This window comes from Sinocyclocheilus anshuiensis, unplaced genomic scaffold (assembly GCF_001515605.1).
Source record: "Sinocyclocheilus anshuiensis isolate Anshui unplaced genomic scaffold, SAMN03320099.WGS_v1.1 scaffold617, whole genome shotgun sequence".
Lineage (NCBI taxonomy): Eukaryota > Metazoa > Chordata > Actinopteri > Cypriniformes > Cyprinidae > Sinocyclocheilus > Sinocyclocheilus anshuiensis.
The window spans coordinates 177691-197368 of record NW_015539890.1 but is presented as its reverse complement, the minus strand read 5'-3'; the positions used below and the strand labels follow the sequence as shown (position 1 = coordinate 197368).

The 19678-nt window shown below is 36.4% G+C and overlaps 1 protein-coding gene across 1 annotated transcript in view; it reads right to left on the bottom strand.

The window, feature by feature from the left end:
- Positions 1 to 1399: 1399 nt before the first annotated feature.
- The window catches only part of gnpat (glyceronephosphate O-acyltransferase), a 21111-nt gene continuing 2832 nt past the window's right edge, over positions 1400 to 19678 (bottom strand). The window contains exons 4-16 of the mRNA XM_016482507.1: positions 17752 to 17881; positions 16760 to 16887; positions 12106 to 12181; positions 11456 to 11607; positions 9764 to 9894; positions 9394 to 9617; positions 7947 to 8198; positions 7785 to 7864; positions 7464 to 7604; positions 4144 to 4243; positions 3851 to 3944; positions 3694 to 3755; positions 1400 to 1638 (exon numbers count right to left, since the gene is read on the bottom strand). Coding sequence (XP_016337993.1) covers positions 1595 to 1638; positions 3694 to 3755; positions 3851 to 3944; positions 4144 to 4243; positions 7464 to 7604; positions 7785 to 7864; positions 7947 to 8198; positions 9394 to 9617; positions 9764 to 9894; positions 11456 to 11607; positions 12106 to 12181; positions 16760 to 16887; positions 17752 to 17881 — 1614 coding nt within the window. The 3' untranslated portion in view covers positions 1400 to 1594. The remainder of the gene's footprint in view (positions 1639 to 3693; positions 3756 to 3850; positions 3945 to 4143; positions 4244 to 7463; positions 7605 to 7784; positions 7865 to 7946; positions 8199 to 9393; positions 9618 to 9763; positions 9895 to 11455; positions 11608 to 12105; positions 12182 to 16759; positions 16888 to 17751; positions 17882 to 19678) is intronic.

Here is a 19678-nt window from a genome sequence, read left to right as displayed (position 1 = left end):
AACCACTTTTGAGTGACCTATTTTTGTAACATGATCCCTAAAAACCTTGATCTGTAGCAAACGCAAGACGGCCATATCTAGAGAGCAAAAGAAAACCGTTCAATTCAGACAAGTCATGAAGAAAAGATAACGGACCCAACACAAATCCAGTGAGAACAAACCGTAACAGTGTATCAAATCAAAGCGAAGGCTCTTTAGTGCAGACATAGATAAAACGCACGCAAACGGATGTTCAAATGTGAAAAAAAAAATCAAAAGTGTCACTGCCTTAATATACTTGGCAACATCAGAGCAGTTTAAAACTCATCTGATAAAGACACACTGAAGATCGAAGGCCGATCAGAGACACGGCAACCTGCTGTCAAGTTTGTTGGAGAGGGAGAGAGATAAAAAGAGTGCTTCTAGCACAGCGAGTACATTTTCAGCAAATTGTTATTTTTGAGTGAACTGTTCTTTTAACTACAAGTTTCCTTTATGAGAGCAGATACAAAAAGACAATCTTTTCTTTAGCTCTGAAGGAGTTAAACCACTTTTGAGTGACCTATTTTTGTAACATGATCCCTAAAAACCTTGATCTGTAGCAAACGCAAGACGGCCATATTTAGAGAGCAAAAGAAAACCGTTCAATTCAGACAAGTCACGAAGAAAAGATAACGGACCCAACACAAATCCAGTGAGAACAAACCGTAACAGTGTATCAAATCAAAGCGAAGGCTCTTTAGTGCAGACATAGATAAAACGCACGCAAACGGATGTTCAAATGTGAAAAAAAAAATCAAAAGTGTCACTGCCTTAATATACTTGGCAACATCAGAGCAGTTTAAAACTCATCTGATAAAGACACACTGAAGATCGAAGGCCGATCAGAGACACGGCAACCTGCTGTCAAGTTTGTTGGAGAGGGAGAGAGATAAAAAGAGTGCTTCTAGCACAGCGTGGGCGTCCCAGATGGCAAACCCGTGACGTCCCTTTAAAGCTCGATGACAGGTAACCTTTGTAGTCAGCGAAGCCATGCCACCTTGCAAAATTTGGCATTATATTAATGAAGGCAGTTTAGTTTGGTTTGGCCCGCCAGAGACCCCACGTGTGCGTATGCGACTACAGTCGAGCGAGGATGGGCTTCAGGGTAGGAATTTTACCTCCTGTGTTACAGAGGAAAAGTAAAGTAAACAAGCGTAGCTGTAAAATAGAACGAAGATGCAGGAGCTCATGGCAGTACGGCACAGCGAGACAAGAACTGGGTCACAGTGAAACAAACGAATTCTCCAAGGAAACTTTGAAAACTTTACTTCTTAAAGAGCAAATTATTGCGTTTTAAAAGCAAGCAATAAAATCTTGGCCAAAAAAATCTGCAGAATTACTATAGTTCATCGTTTATTTTTAAAATATTTTAGAGAGGGAGAGAGATAAAAAGAGTGCTTCTAGCACAGCGTGGGCGTCCCAGATGGCAAACCCGTGACGTCCCTTTAAAGCTCGATGACAGGTAACCTTTGTAGTCAGCGAAGCCATGCCACCTTGCAAAATTTGGCATTATATTAATGAAGGCAGTTTAGTTTGGTTTGGCCCGCCAGAGACCCCACGTGTGCGTATGCGACTACAGTCGAGCGAGGATGGGCTTCAGGGTAGGAATTTTACCTCCTGTGTTACAGAGGAAAAGTAAAGTAAACAAGCGTAGCTGTAAAATAGAACGAAGATGCAGGAGCTCATGGCAGTACGGCACAGCGAGACAAGAACTGGGTCACAGTGAAACAAACGAATTCTCCAAGGAAACTTTGAAAACTTTACTTCTTAAAGAGCAAATTATTGCGTTTTAAAAGCAAGCAATCAAATCTTGGCCAAAAAAATCTGCAGAATTACTATAGTTCATCGTTTATTTTTAAAATATTTTGAATTATTTCATTTCTAAATATGTGTGTGCATTGACTAGTTTACGTTTTACCTATTAGCTTATATATTTAGATCTTGTGGTTGTTGCATTCACTCGATACAAATGCAAACATTTAATATAATTCAACTTTCAAACTCACCTAAAAAAAAAAAGCTATTTTGTATATACATAAATCTATAAAAGATTCTTTAATAGTACTCGTTGTAAAATAATGTTTTTTGGGACCATCTTATAAAACAAGTCCTTCAAAGTTTACTTGACATCTATTAATTTTTACCTACAAATTTTTTAAATAAATTGTATGACGTTTCTTATGGTGCTGACTATTTTAAATAATCTTTTATTTCTGAACACATATCAGCGGTAATAGGCTACTGCAGTTATTAAAACATGAGTACATTAACTTTTTTGTGTAAACTGTAAAACTAGTCACATTCATAAGTATGAATTTGGAGTCTTTTGCATGTCATTTTAGTTACAAAAATCAAAGTTTTATTCATACCAATCTCAAGGCTTGTTCACACCGGGACGAATATCGTGCTTGATTATCGCCGACGTTTAACGCCTCGTGACTAAACAAAGGGCGCCAATGTGAGTGTGCACACCGACACGCAAAACGCGAGGCGTAAAAGCGTCATTTTTTATTAAGCACCATCTAATGTCAGGGAGTGAATTTGCACGTTCACTCGGCTCATCGGCAGCGAAAATCGCTTGGGTATGAACACAAAAGACGCGTCGAAAAACGTTGGCGATAAGCGCGCGCGATAATCATCCCGGTGTGTACGAGGCTTAATGCTCTATAATGCTCTTTCACTCCAGCAAAATTGTGCTTTTGCTAAACAATTCAGTAATTAAATCCATGTAAATCTAATATTATATTACACAATAAAACAAGGGTTGATAAAAAAATTAGGGTTGATTTACTGGGACTTTGAACAGTTTACACAGAATATTGCCAGCGATAAGCGCGCGCGATAATCGTCCCGGTGTGTACGAGGCTTAATGCTCTATAATGCTCTTTCGCTCCAGCAAAATTGTGCTTTTGCTAAACAATTCAGTAATTAAATCCATGTAAATCTAATATTATATTACACAATAAAACAAGGGTTGATAAAAAAATTAGGGTTGATTTACTGGGACTTTGAACAGTTTACACAGAATATTGCCAACTATTATTAAAAAAAATAGTATGTGACAGGATCTTTGTATTATTTATATACTATTATAGTATAGCATTTAATTTTTTTATTTGCTTATGTCTTTTTTATTAGTTTTTTTTCTACTTCTGTTTACAGTAGCTTTAATTTAGTTTTAGTAATTGCAATACTTCAACTTAAACTTTTCAGTTTTCAGCTGAATTTTTCATCCAATATTTATGTTATTTCATTTCAGCTTTATTTGAATTACCAAAACATATTTTTAATAGTTTTACTTAACAATAACAACATTGGTGACACAGAAGGCATTCCATTATAAATAAATAAACAAATATATATATATTTATATTTATTTATATTATTATAAACATTAGTATGCTACATTTGTAGTCAAATGACCTCATCACATGGATTTTTAAGCATAGTAACAGCTTGAAATGCTAAATAACTGTTTTTCATTTTTTATTTGGTGTAAAAAATTATGTAATACTTTACAGACCAATAAAACAACCCCAAAAAAGATAGTCAGATCAACTTAGAATGCACATATTATATACTGCAGAAATGATTAGACTAGTATGTTAGAAGATTGCTATTTCAACATTGCCATACTTGAACACCAGCTATTTTGATTGACGTTACTCTTACCCAGCGTATCCTCCAATGAGTTCACTGCAATCTTGTTTACCTTCAACGTCACCTGATCTCCTCTGTGAGAGAGAATTCACATCAGTTAAACAACCATAACACTTCAAAAGCCCATAACACGTCTAATGAAACGGAGACTGTATGTAGATGGACTTACACTTTGACCTTCCTCACGGCTTTGAGCCTCAGAAGGGCTGCTAGAGCGTTCTTCTGCAGGTCTGAGGATAAAGCTTCACAACACTTCAGACGACCTGATGCCATGATGACAAACACACATATAACAGAAGATTGGAATTTCAAACCAATTGCAACACCTCTAGCAGATCTAATCGCAAGCGGACACAGTGCAGGACCCAGGGACATGCATAATCAGATCAGTTGAGACAGATATCAATACCAGGTGCAAACAGTTTAAACTTCCACACACAAAACACTGTCATCCTGTGTTACCTGCTAATATGAGTTTCAGTGCAAAACTCCTCACAGCAGGAATAAACTCCTTCTCGGTCAGGTTCTCATTAGTCTCCTCACACAGACAGCGACACACCACCTGCACAAAGACCACACTAACTTAATATGACCGTAGTTATTAAACCTAAGAATGTGAAAACCAATTAAGAATTAAACAGGATTATACAGTTAAATGTGCAGTAAGTGATTTCTGAGAAACACTATTAAAATTGAAATCAACAACTAATGTTGTAGTTAGACTACTTAAACGGAGACCAAGTTGAGAGCTGTTTGGAACTATTTTCATTGGTGAACGAATTGGTAAACACAAAAACTGTTATCTGAAAGGTAAGTCACTTAATATTAATTTCTTGCTTATTGATCATTTGGTGATATTGCTTAATTATATCAAATGTTACAATATAAAACACAAGATCTTATACAAGCACTTTTTATGCAATAATATCTTGCATTTTGTGAGCATTTGTTTTCATTTTGGTGACATTTTTGACACAGTTTGACACGTTCATTTCTGAAATCAAATTACAAACAAGTTATTGATCGCATTTGAAGCAGGAAGTTTTACATCCAATCACAGAAAGATGTTAACAAATAAATCAGACAAGGCACCGGCGATTTAGTAAAATATTCCCGCAGTCGTGGTCTTGACCGGCCTTGAAATTAAATCCAGAGTGCTTTGAGACTGAGACCGAGACTAGACCGAGTACAAATGTTGTCAATATGTTGACAAGACCAAGAACTTCAAAAAAAATTGCCTTGAGTCCTACAACCTTATCAACACCCAAACTAGCAATTATGTGAATATTTGCTAGCTGTCTGTTCTACATGCATGCTGAAAAAAAATATTGTGTTTGTACATAGTCCTGGCTGTCAAATTAGGGGGAAACACAAAGTGGATCGGATGGATCCGACCAAGCACTACAACACCCTTTTAGCAAATTAGCAATAGGGGGCATTTAGGGGGAGGAGAGATGTACAAAGAGATTTGGTGGAGAAATTACCAAAGAGGAAAATGTTAAGAATGTAACTGAAAAAATAAGGGTTATGATCAGACCCTTTTCCAATATTGGAAAAGCCTTCCAGAGCTGGAGAGATGTTAAGATTGGGAATGTTTGAAAACAGATGCCAAGGCTGCTTTGTTTCTGCTTGTAACATTGGTTTTGCAATGTTTTACAGAACCAAGATATGGTGGTGTTGTAATAGTAGCTATAGTATTAGGACAGTTTTGAGAGTCATTGCTTGTCTGGAGCTATTAGTCGTTGCCTTAACTATTCCTGTAGATATTATAAAAAAAACTGTATACTAAAAATCACAAGTTTGGGGTCAGTAAGTTTTTTTTTTATGTGAAACCTCACAGAGTCTGCTCACATAGACTGCATTTATTTGATAAAAATACAGTAAAAATAGTAATATTGTCTGGAAAAAAATAATATTTTAAAAATGTAATTTATTCCTATGATGAAAAGCTGAATTTTCAGCATCATCACTCCAGTCTTCGGTGTTGGGACACATGATCCTTCAGAAATCAGTCTAAGGGGCCGTTTACACGACAAAGTTTTCAGCCAAAAACTGGAAACTTTTATGTGTTTTGCCTGTATGTTTACACGACAACGGCGTTTTGGGGACTGAAAATGCATATTTTTGAAAACGCTACCATTATCGTTTCCATGTAAACACCCAAAACACGAATCGTTTTGAAAACGTTGACGTGTATACGTGACACTTTTCCGTTGTCATGTAAACGTAGCCTAATGTGCTGATTTGTTGCTCAAGAAATATTTCCTATTATTATAAATGTTGAAAACAATTATGCTGCTTAATATTCTGTGGAAATCTTGATACATTTTTTTCAGGATTTCTCTGTTTTGATTGAGCATTATGGTTGGGTACCGTTCACATTTTAACCGGTATGGTACCGGTATCGGTACCTTTTTTCGGTACTTTACTCTCTGTGTAATTACAAAAACATTTATTTCAGTGAAAAAATAAGTCCAAAAAAATCTAAATTTCAACATTATGAACAATAGGGCCCTACAAACCTTTTCTTTCTTTCTTTTTTTCCCCCCCAGAAATTCTTGTTTTAATTTTTTTGAAAATCAAATGAAGGCATTAAACTTTTATTTTAAATCAAATGAAAATTAAACCCTTTTATTTTTTGGCAAACAAACTGAACTTTACTGTTGAAATTAATACATGAAAGAAAAATTGTGTGCATATTCCTTTTTTTTTGGCAAACAAACTGAGCTTTACTGTTGAAATTAATACATGAAAGAAAAATTGTGTGCATATTCCTTTAAAAAAAAATTTTAATAGGCTAATAATTGTATTATTTCTTTCTACAATTAAGTGATTAATCTGGTTGCAATATTTATTTTTATAATTTAATTGTTTTATTTAAATTTGATAGAAAATGGAATATTTAAAGATGTACATTATACTGTACAAATGTAATACAAGAGTAATATATTTCTGTTACATGCTAAACCGTACTTTTATTTTGACAGGTTGCCATGAAGTTTCTGTGTGTATACAGTATGATGATGCTAGTTTTCTCAAATTAAACGGTAAAATTATTGCGAAGTGACTCTCACAGCAGCTCTGGAGATTCAGTTTTTGTGTTCATGTCGTCATATAGTGAGACGCAGAGGCCGAAAATCACCGCGAGCATCACGCGTGCTTCAGTATTTGTGTAGTAAACAAAACCGCATTTTTGCCATTCATACATACAGAGGCAAGCGGAACATGCAGGATTCATATTTAAACCGTCTTTTTGCATTTTAATATTCACAGACACTAGTTCAAATCGCGATTCGAATTAAGTGGCAGTGGCTACTTTTGAATTATTCGTCCAAAATTTGCGAATTCCGTGGCATTCAGCACTATAGAGTAAATTATGTTTTTATGAATGGATCCCGTCCACGTTTTCGCAGAAACCATAAGGCCCTAGAAATGTAACAACACTTCAGAACATTTCGGTTTGCCCTGTGTGTTGTTTGAACGAGTTGCAGGGGTGACATCACGTCACAGGCTCTCTCTTTCTCTCTGTAGCGTATGTGCCCAGATGCGTTCTCAGATACCGAAATTTGGCATCGATTGATTTAACGTGAATCGGTACTCGGTAGTACCGACGCAATTCGGTCGGTACCCTTAAAAGTACCGTGTTCGGTACCAAACACTATTGAGCATCCTAGCTGAATAAAACTAATAATTTAAAGAAAGAAAGAAAGAAAGAAAAATCATACTGACCCCCAAAATTTTGCACTGTAGTGTACATTTGCACATTGTGTGTAAGGTGTCACCTGGTATCCCTGCAGGAAGGGGTCCAGAACCGAACACAGGAAAGCAAGGGTGCTGTGACCGCTCGCTGACATCACAATCTCATGCTCCAATACCTGCAACACGCCACGCTTCATAAGCAAATAACACGCTTCCTCAAAGTCCTACAAAAAAAAACACATACACACGTCATGAAAAGACATTTGAGTACAGACTAGAGGTGAAAATCTTTTAAGGACTCGTGATTTGAGTAAGTTTCAACTGAACGAGTGAAACAGCCTATGAATCTCAAATTTTCAGCAACAAATTTTGGTGGCGAAAACAGTTTGTTAATGTGGTCTAACCTGAACGGAGTCCCCAGGGCAAAGAATAAATTCATTGGAGAACATGTTCCTCAGGAAGTTGAAACAGTTGTAGACGTCATCTAGAACACAAATTACGTTGTGATTGGTAAAATACACTAATCCAGAGTAAAATAACATTCATAAAACATATTTCTCGCACACCTTTTCTATTGGAGTTTGCGCTTTGCATGGCCACCGCTAAGAGAGCAGGTCTCAGAAACACGTGTAAGATCTGGTTCCTGTAGGAGGCGCAAGAGAGCACAACGACCGCTCGGTGAAACACGGCTTCCTCTGGTGTGGTCTCGTCCTGTGGTGCATCCGTGACGTTCAGCTGAACGTGGCCTGCAGACACGCTCAACAGGTGTCTGTGTAGAGCTAAACTACAGCTGACGACTTCACTGCAGGCCTCATGATCTACACACACAGAGAGAGAGAGAGATCATATTATTGGGGATTGTTCAAATTAAGGTCACGTAAGCTTAGATTGAGCTACTGGATTTCTCTGTAATGAATTATTCATCGAGCATCTTTCCTTTATCTAAGCAGATTCTGCATATGCATGATATGCATGATCATTTTTGCCATACTGAGAAAATTTGAAGAACATGATATATGATAATAGGATACAATTTCATACATCTCTCGCTGCTAAGCTTTCAAATTTAGAGATCTTCACTCACGGATACAAACACTTTACCTGTATGTTATTACATTTGATATGATTTTTATACAGGACTTTTGATGAAAACTTGATTTTATACTGTTGTCAACTGTTAATTCTGGTTTATTTATGATACAACAGCTAATATTCATTTATACAACTTCTAATGTTAAATATATATTCGTGTATGAAGAAATGAGCACGAATCAAGATTGATAAATGGTATAAATTCTAACGTTTAAAAGTTTGGGGTCGGTAAGATTTTTATTTTATTTGTTTTATGACTTTTATTCAGGATGGAATAACAGCATAAAAACATTTATATTTCAATAAATGCTGTTATTTTTTGTTTGTTTCTTTTACTTTAATCATCAAAGATTCCTGAAAAAATTTATCACGGTTTTCACAATATTAAGCAACACAAATGCAATAATATTTCATAATATTACTGTTTTTACTGTATTTTTTAATCAAATAAATTATAAAAACATAACAAAATCTTACTGACCCCAGACTTTTGAAATGTATAATGCATGACAGCTAATAGCATAAACTAGGGCTGCAAAACAATTAATCACGATTAATCGCATTCAAAATAAAAGTTTGTTTACATACTATATGTACTATATATATACATAATAAATATACACAGTACAAACACATATAGTATGTAAACATAAACCTTTATGTAAACTGCATGTAAAAGTTTACGAGACGCTGCAAAAGACGCGAGCGCACTTTTAAGGGGAAAGTATTAATAGGATTAAAAAAAACAAATAAACAACATGGGAAAATCCCGGTGAGTCCCGGTTTCGATTTTTCCGCAAACCAGGCTTTGTTTGCTGGTAGACTGATTTAAAGCTGTGCATCCTGACTTACAGACATTTTAATAGATTGCACTGGTGATTTGTGTGATCAGTCTGAGGTTGAGATAATGTGATCTCTTACTGGGCCAGTCCAAGAACGCTCCAAACGCCAGTGCCAGGTGTCTGAGCCAGTCTGTTTGTTCTGTGAGGAAGGAGAGCTCCAGGCCGTCAGGGTTCTGTAGCAGCAGTGTGGCAATGAGAACCCAGGGCTTCAGAACCATGTTCTCCTCCTGGATGCGCACCAGACGGAACGCAGCGTCATTCAGAAACTCATGAGTGTCTACCCTGGGTTTCTGAGGAATGTACCTGTTAAAAACAACACTCAAGTCAGGACAGTTTGTACAGCTTACAGCAAAGTTTGTAAAAGTTTAAAAGCTTGTTATGACAAAAATGCATGCTTTGTGGCTTTTAGAGCAAAACATTCGGAGCGTGGCTGATTGCAGCTGTCATACCTGGGCAGCAGGTTGTACTGAGAGCGGTTTATTTTTCCCTCTGCCAGACTGCGCAGAGATACAGGATGACCAAAATACACATGCATACTGCCATAGTCCTCACTCAAGACCCGCCGGGCCTTCAGCAGACCCTGAGAGAAAGAAACAGAGTTGAGAAATGGATGTCAATAAAAAACCCTTTGGTCTGTCTGTCTGTCCTGGATGTTCCATTCAAAATGTTCCAGTAAAAAACAGAATATCTATGCATAATTTTACAAACATTAAAGGGATAGTGTTTCGGCCTTTGTTTGGCCGCGGAAGCATGGTAGCGGGCTTTGTTTTGAACGCACTTCATTCCATGAAACGCTTATTCTTGGCCCCATTTATTCTGGTAAATAATTGACCAACAAAAAACATATTAAAATTAAGATACAAATTATACCAAACGAAACTCGTTCGGAAAACGGGATTCTACAAACAAAAACGCACGAAGTGGTCAAAAAATTATGTCTGACCCACTTCCCCTCTTCCGGCGTCCTGCCGTCCAATTTACCATGCCCTTATGACGTTTACAATTTTCTTAATTAGCAAATTGAACTAAACAAAACACAAACAAATAATATTTAAACATAAATAATATAAAATAAAAATACTTTCTTAAATGGCTACAACAGATAGTTCACCCCAAAATGAAAATTCTGTCATTAATTACTCACCCTCATGTCGTTCCAAACCCGTAAGATCTTAGTTCATCCTCCTTGCTACGTTTCTGGACCTGGGAACATTTCAGTTGCGTTGCTGTCTCGGGAGGGTCAGAGAGCTCTCCGATTTCATCAAAAATATCTTAATTTGTGTTCCGAAGATGAACGAAGGTCTTACGGGTTTCGAACGACATGAGGGTGAGTAATTAATGACAGAATTTTCATTTTTGGGTGAACTATCATTTTCATACTATTTGGGTGAAGTGAGGTTTCATGCCTGAAATGAAAATAAACTTAATTCAGGAGACAGCTGCAAAATTATCTTGTACAATTTTGCTTCATGATATACAGATATTTTAGAGATTATTTTGAGTATTAAACAAATATTTATTTATAATTATCCATTGACCATTACATGGACTCGTAACATGTAAAATACTGTAATTATTTATTCATATTTACACAGTTCAAATATTTGGGGTCAGTACGTTTTTGTTTTGTTTTGTTTAAGAGATTCAACAAGGATGCATTGAATTGGTTAAAAGTGACAGTAAAGAGCCTTTCTTTTCACTGAAGAATCCTGAAAAAGGAAACATGCTTTTCCACAAAAATATTCAGCAGAACAACTGATAATAATGACAACACTGATAATAATAATAATAAGAAATGTTCGGAACAAAATCAGCATATTAGAATTATTGATTTCTGAAGGATCACGTGACACTTGAAGACTAGAGTAATAATGCTGAAAACTCCGCTTTGCATCACAGGAATTAAATACATTTTAAAATATACTAACATAGAAAACATTATTTAAAACTTTAATAATATTATTTCACCACATTACTGTTTTTACTGAATTTTACAACAATAAATGCAGCCTTGGTGAGCACAAGAGTCTTCTTTCAAAAACATTTCTTTAGGAAAACAGGACACTGATTAAGAGAAAAGTTTAGTTGTTATATATCTGCTAAAAATAGTAATGGAATGCATATTAGAAGGCAATGCATACTGAAGTTGATTCTTTGGGCTTCGGGACACCGAGCAGCTCTCGGGCATACAGAGACTCTTCCAGAATTCTCTCGTAGCTGATGCTGACAGGAACCAGGTTCACATCAAACAGCTCTCCTTTAAAAAACGGCTCCATCACAATATTCAACAAACCTGAGGGAGAGTGAGAGAAAGAGAGCGGGAGATGAAGCTGACACAAAACCAACAGTGTTCAAAGAGGCAGATGTTTTGTTTCTCTCATTCATCTAAATTTGCTTTTGTTGGGTTTGATTGATGAGCTGCCACCGTCAGGCTTTCCAGGTTTCAAGCTGTCGTTTTGAACCTCTGTGCCATAAATTAGTCAGGGGCTCTATATCATACTGGGACTGAGATTCAATTGTGAAAATCCTGTGAAATTTCATTCAGCTGGCATCTCACTTCCTGTGTGCAAGCAATGCTGACCAAAAAAATGTTTCCTGTCACCTTGAATTTATTTGTGCAGCGATAAAAAAGGCCGAAAGGTGGGGAAAAGCCTTGACGCTGCACAATACGTGGAGAAGTCAGCAAAGAGCTTTTATCAAAATTAAACACCAAAAAGTCACAGCAGCACAGACAGTCTGTTTTTGAAATTGTATAAAAAGTGTTGCAAACGTATAGTCGATGTACACTTACCCATCTTTGGTGTGAGAGATTTGCACGTCCTGCTTCTAGTTCCTTCCAAGAAGAACTCAACTGGGGCATATCCATTCTGAATAAGCAACATACAACAGGTTAATCATTTTTCAACAACGCATATTTTCAACCGTTTAAGAATGGAAGGATATACAGTAAACAGTCATCTAAAAATGACTCGCAGTACCTTTATTACCTGTAAAATCCCACTGGATCGACCTGTTTGAACTTTGAACTCTGTCTTGATCAGTGTTGGGTATAATGGATGTTACATTCAAGTAACTAGTGAAGTAGCACATTACTTTTCTATTTACAAAAAAATATCTGAGTTACTTTTTTAAATCAGTAATACCAGTTACTTTGTTTTCCCATTTATTGGCTGACAGCTCTCGTGTTGCCATGTTGAGAGAAATTGGGAGTAATTGCAGTGACGTTGTGTGCGCTGTGTGAACATGATTGTACTGTAGTTCTAGACTAAATGTGAACATGCATTTACTCATCTCACCTGCACAAAAACAGATTTAGTATTCCTCAAAATCATTAAAAATCAGTGAAATGCAAACTCCAAATATGACGCAAACCTGCAATAATTAAATATGGTAAATAACACAAATATCCTTTTTTCTGTATTTAATCAGATTTTATTAACCAATGTCTGCTGCTGACCTCTGATGATCCAATTCAACCATATACTAATAAGCAAAAATGAAAAAAAAAAAATATTTAGAAAAACATAACATAGTGTGGAACTTTCTTCTCCTGTGTCCTATTCTTCATGCAATCCAGAATGGCAGCACAGCTGTAAGGTTTGTTTGAGCTGTGCTTTCTACTGTACAGACATGAATTTATATTTCCTTCAGCCTGAGGCTTATTCATTTCACTTTTGGTGTGAAAGGGCTTTTACATTTGCCAAAAATTAAACTTTTTTATATTAAAAACAAACATGCAAGCCCAGCCCAGATGAGAAAAAGTAATACAAAAGTAACACATCACAGTACTTTACATAAAAAGTAACTATGTAACAAAAATAATTACTTTTTTTAGGGAGTAACGCAAAATTGTAACTTTCCCCAACACTGGTCTTGATCAAGGGCCCTTACAACTACACAAAATATTTACCCATGGTTCAAAATGAAAATTCTGTCATTAATTACTCATCCTCGTGTCATTCCAAACCCGTAAGAACTTTGTTCATCTTCGGAACACAAATTAAGTTATTTTTGATTAAAACCGAGAGCTCGCTGCCCCTCTGTAGACAGCAAGGGTCCTACCACGGTCAAGGCACAGAAACGTAGTATAGACATTGTCATCAGTGGTTCAACCGTAATTTTACGAAGCTACGAGAATACTTTTTTGTGCGCAAAGAAAACAAAAATAACAACTTCATTCAATGATTTCTTCTCTTCGGGGATAGTCCTCCGCCATTATCGATGCATGCACGCGGTGCTGCTGACGTAGAACACGCATACGATTCACCTTGTTTACGCACATAGGAACATAATGCGCATGTGTCTATATTGGCGGAGAACTGTCCCTGAAGAGAAGAAATCGTTGAATAAATTTGTTTGAACATGTTTGAAAAATGTTTGAACACAAAAAGTATTCTCGTAGCTTCGTAAAATTACTGATGAACCACTGATTTCACATGGACTATTTAAAAGGGGTCTTATGATGCGATTTCAAGTTTTCCTTTCTCTTTGGAGTGTTACAAGCTGTTCGTGCATAGATCCGTAAAGTTGCAAAGACTAAAGTCTCAAACCCAAAATTATTTATAAAAGTTAAGACTCATCCACTCCTTCCTAAAACGTCTCATTAAAACACGCCCCCACATGTCTATGTCAGGATGTGGGAAGATTTGCATAACACCGCCCAAATGTTCACGCAAAGAAAAAATGCTTAACTTTTATTCTCGCTGTATTATTGTTGCTGCCGCTGCCATGTTGTGGAGACACTGTGTGTTTAGTTGTGAAAGCAAAACTACTTTGTTTGGTCTTCCAAAGGAGGACACAACTAGAAATCAGTGGTTAAGTTGTATTTACAACACTGTTCCAGAGCAGTTCACAGTTGTTGTTTGTTGTTTCTCCGATCACAAATGCAGACATGGTTTTATGTTTACGCAGCGCGATGCAACGCAACGTGTAAAAAAGACAGTAGTATAACGCCTGTTTCACACATACTCCATTTGCGGTGCGTATACGATGTGTATTTTTTTTCCGCACCCATGTTAACGGATCAGGGCTGCGTTTCTCGATAACGATTGATCTTAGTGCTTTAGAGCGTTTTCTACGAGTCATTTTACGAACATTCGTTATTGTTTCACGTGCGTTTTCCAAAAATGCACTTAACACAATCGCACGTAGCCGTGCTTTAAGTGCTACTTAGGAGTCGCTAGCCATTTGTCAAGTGCTGAAATTTCAGTTTATAGAATGGCTCATAATCGTAGTACACACTCGTTTATTGAAATGTTAACCTAATGCTGCATTCCAGACAGCTCAGATATAATATAATATATACTCTATTATATATAATATATAATATATAATTATATTATAATAATATATAATATAATATAATATAATATAATAGTTATAAGTATAGTATTAATCTACTATATATATTATAGTATATAATATCTGTAGAGACGTTATTTCCGGGTCCAATACATGGCTGGTTTTTGTGCACATCAGCAAGTCATTGACAGATTTTTTTGAGTTTATCCCTATTTTTCCCAGTCTTTGAAGCATATTTCCTATATTACTTCTTTTATTCATTTTTTTGTTTGTTCAGTCATTTAATTTAGAATTTGTATTTCTATTTTTTTTTGTTGTTGTTTTGTTTTCTGCCCTTTTTAATTATTTAATTTAAAAATTAATTAAAAAAAAAAAAAACAAGTAATAAAGTGTACAATAAAGTACAATCAAAAGTTTAATTAGGCTATAATCATATTGCACTTGAATAAAGTTAAAGGTGTAATCTGCCGATTGTCCTGCAGGTGACTGTCTTCTTACGATGATGCACTTAGGGCTTTACGATTACTCCAGAGCACCCGTAGATCTACGATGATTTTCAAGTGCTACTTAAGTTACGATGCTTTTGGGAAACAGACCGTAATATTAAGATCAGCCGTATGATCGTTTTTACGAACTTCTTAGCTTACGAAGCTTTTGGGAAACGCAGCCCAGAGCGTTCACACTGCACACGGTTGCAGTCCGGCAGTGCGTTCCAGGAGCAGTGCAGCGATCGTTTACGCACCGAGTCTATTTTTGCTGTGCTGCACGCACTGAATTAAAGTGACAGCACATTGTCCGTGTTAAAAATTAATATGGATTGACACGAAAATGTAGTAATTTCACAATAGATGTAATTAAAGTCTACTGTGTTTCACAGTTAACACGTGGCTTTTTGGCTAGGTTTAAAACAAGGAATATTGCACTTTTAGATAAACAAGGCAACATAATAGATGCACTTGTGGAGGTAGAAAAACAAAGTTCTTGAAGCAGGATTGCTTGTAATAAAGATTTAAATCAAAGGAAATGGCAGGAGAGCCGACTGTTTCTGTCAGTGGTAAGTTTTAATTTAAAATATTTATAATAGCTTACTTTTAACATAAGAAAAATAGGCTATATGCTGTGTGTAAATGTGCTGCCACTTGCTTGAGCAACTTAATATACAAATCTAGAAGTCAAATGCATTGAATAATATGTTGTTTATATTTATTTATAAGTTTAAACGTGAATATGTCTATGAACGATTGTATAACTGTGATAAAAGAGGATGACAATGCAGAAAATTCATTTTCAGTAACAACGTTTGGATTTGAAATAAAAATAGTGGATAAATGTTGTGTTTGTGGTAAACAGCCGCGGATCAGCAGCGGACTGCAAATGCGTTCTGTGTGAAAGCAAAATGAGTCCGTGCTGCTTCTGTACTGCATACGCACTGCAAATGGAGTATGTGTGAAACAGGCGTAAGTCATTATAATCAGTATGTCCCCACTGGATGCAACAAATGCCTCGTTTGTAATGGATTTTATTGGTGTTGTCTCATCGCGTCGGGACACGGCATCACAGTATGGTAAGGGGCGTAACATTTCCGTCACATGCTTGAGGTATTCGGCCAATCACAACGCACTGGATAGCTGGCCAATCACAGCACACCTCACTTTTCAGATCGATGAGCTTTGTAAAAATCGACGCGTTTCAGAAAGGCGGGGCATAGAGGAGCAACAATAATGTACAGTATGTGGAAAATGTGTTTTTTTAACCTAAAACCTCATAAACACATTGCATTACACCAAATACACAAAATAATGTTCTTTTTAGCAACATCATATGACCCCTTTATTGATGTTCTTACTACATTTCTGTGCCTTGACCGTGGTAGGACCCTTGCTGTCTACGGAGGGTAAGAGAGATCTCAGATTTCATCAAAAATATCTTAATTAGTGTTCCGAAGATGAACGAAGGTTTGGAACGAGGTGAGGGAGAGTAATTAAAGACAGAATTTTAATTTTTGGGTGAACTAACCCTTTAAGAGCGGTGTGAAAAGCTGTAAATCCACTGCAATATGAAGCCTGTATTTTATCTTACATATACAGGACAGTCTAGTTGACTGATTTGCTCATGTGTTCAGTTGTTTGGATGAAGCCTCTTACCCTCAGCATGGTCTTCACATACTCAGAGAACACAGCCCAGTAAAGTTTATCACCTCCAAACGACCGACGGATGAAAAAAGCCCCTGACATACGCAGCATCTCACCAACAAACTTCATGCTCATAAAATCTGCAGAAACATCTTACCATTAGTAAATAGTACAGTATAAGTAATGAATATAACATGAAATCAACAGGTTTAAGCTCACATATTGATAAAATCTGAATCAAAAGAAATAAAAACGTTACTGAAAAGAAAATAGTGATTTTATTCAAACTAAACTTCAAATAATTTTAAAACTTCCTTCAAAATCCTTCAAACCGTTAGGTTTCATTTGTCAGCAAGACGATTTTAATCATTTAAAATATAATTTAGTACGATCACTTTTTCTTTTGTATATTTTAATAAGTGCAGGTCACAATAAATATGCTGTTTGATTTTTACATAAATGTTACACTGAATGATGATGGAACATTATTCCACCCATGTTTTGACATTTTCACAAAATCTATCTGAAACATTAGACATTTGCTTGAATTTAATATGCATTCTATGTATATAAAATCCCTTTTGTAAACTGAATTTGATGCGACACTGTCTTTGACCCATTCAACCAGGGTACTTCAAAATTACAATGATTTTACAAGAGTATATATTCTAGAATAAAAAGATGGCACTATCATGTTTTATGTATATGAAGTTTATAAACTACCACAAAGTGCTTGTATCAAGATTTTGAATATAACACAGAAAGATTGTCAATTGTTTAGACGCTCTAGCTGGCACTGTCAACCCTCAACACCCTGATAAAACAAGAAAACTTGTGAGAGAACCAAAGAAAGGCTATAAAATCAGTTACAAAGTTCACTAAAACATATTAAGGAGAATTAACTATACTTTTGGAAAGTGTGTCTACTTGTGTTTGTATAATAGCTACACTCAAAACCGTTTTTAGGCTGGCACAATGCATCAGTGTGACCTGTCCACACTCACCCATTCCAGCCGCAATCACCGGCAGGGGAAGGTCGCACATGTAGAGTAAGTAGGACATCATCAGGAAGTCCATGTAACTACGGTGACTGGGCAAGAGAACCACCGGGTGTTCCTGTACAGCCTGCTGGAGCTGAAGAGAGAAAGCATCATCAATGAAAACCAGCATGACATCAAACTCTATTTACATGCCATCTTTATTAAACCAAACAGCAGGACCATTTATAACAGCAGTTCTCAACCAGGGGGCCTCAGGATGACTTAAAAGTATTTGCTGTCTGAAATCAGATCTTTTTCCCCTTCAATAACTAGTGTTTGTATTGCACTGTTGGGCTGAAGAATACAAAGTTCTTGCAACATCTGAAATCATGACATTTCAATGAATTGTGGTTGACTAATTTAAAGTGCCCCTATTATGGGTAATGAATGGTTCATCAGTGCACGTGCTCGCTGACTGAATTCAGCTCTCATGTGAATTCTCTCATAAACAACAAAGTGCAGATGTGCGTATGATGCAAGTAAGAGATTCATTCATCAAACCGTGTATAGACAGCTTAACTGATTTTAAGGGGAGTTTTTTGAGAGTGCTTAAAGTGCCCCTATTATGGTAATGAAAGGTTCATATTTTGGTTTTGGGAGTCCCCAACAACAGGTTGACATGCATGCAAGGTAAAAAAAAAAAAAAAACACTTTCATTGTCTTATAATATGCATTTATTTTTACTTTATTTGCTCAACAACGACTCCCAAACGATTAGCTCAACAATTAATTTTTCCAAACCCCTCTTTTGCGTGACTCTAATCTGCGGTGATTGGTCCGATTGTTCTCATTTTCATTTCATCATGAGCCTGTAATGCCTGATAAAGCAGCGCTTGTGAGCTGTGCTGCTGCGACAATAACTTTATACACGGTGCACTTTCAGATTTAAAACTTTGCAGGATGTTTTCATTCATTTAGAGCTGTGCTACACACTGCATGAAAGTAATTTTCAAAAATCCATAATAGGGGCACTTTAAACTTTAGTTAGTCTGTAATGTTGCTGTTTGAGCATAAAAAAGATCTGCAAAGTTACAAAGCTCAAAGTCCACTTCAAAAGGAGATATTTTATTTAACAGAAATCACTTTTCAAAAACTACAACGAACGACTCGTTTGGACTACAACGCATGTTTTCCGGGATTTGTGATATCACAAATACCGCCGAATGGGACGAGACCTGGTTGAGCTGCACTAGAGAAGGCAACGAGTGTTATCACTATGTCGGAGACACGCTAGCTTTCCCAAGGCAGACGAACTTAGAGTGGTTACAATCATCCGGGTTTAAATTGTGCTCAAATTGATTTGATTTTGATGCAATATTTACACTGAAGCTGGCAGGCGGCTATGGTAAGGGGCGTGACATTTCCCGACCAGGCATCGAGTGCTGCCAATCACAACACACACAATCCCAGCTAACCAATCACTACACACACTGGCCCAGCTAAATACAGGAACTATTCGAGCCGTTCATGCCAGACTGGGGAGAGAGGTGTTGTAATAATGTAAAATATGTGAAAAATACAACCTAGTATGAGAGCTTGTTCTAGTACACCCCCAAAACAAAATCAAGACTTTGTAAAAGAGCATAATAGGACCCCTTTAATGTATCAGCATTCCCTATTTCTGTTGAAAACAAGCAGCACTTTTATTATTACAGCAGAAATACAGGAAATACACTTGGTCAAATGTTTGAAATAATTATTTTATTCTTATAATAATATAAATATATTTTTGATTTTTATGCTCTCAAAATCTGCTTTTATTTAATAAAAATAAATGTGACCCTGGACCACAAAACCTTAAGTAGCACGGATATATTTGTAGCAATAGCCAAAAATACTTAGGTGTGTCCCAAATCGCGTACTTATGCACTATTCTATGATGTTTTGTAGT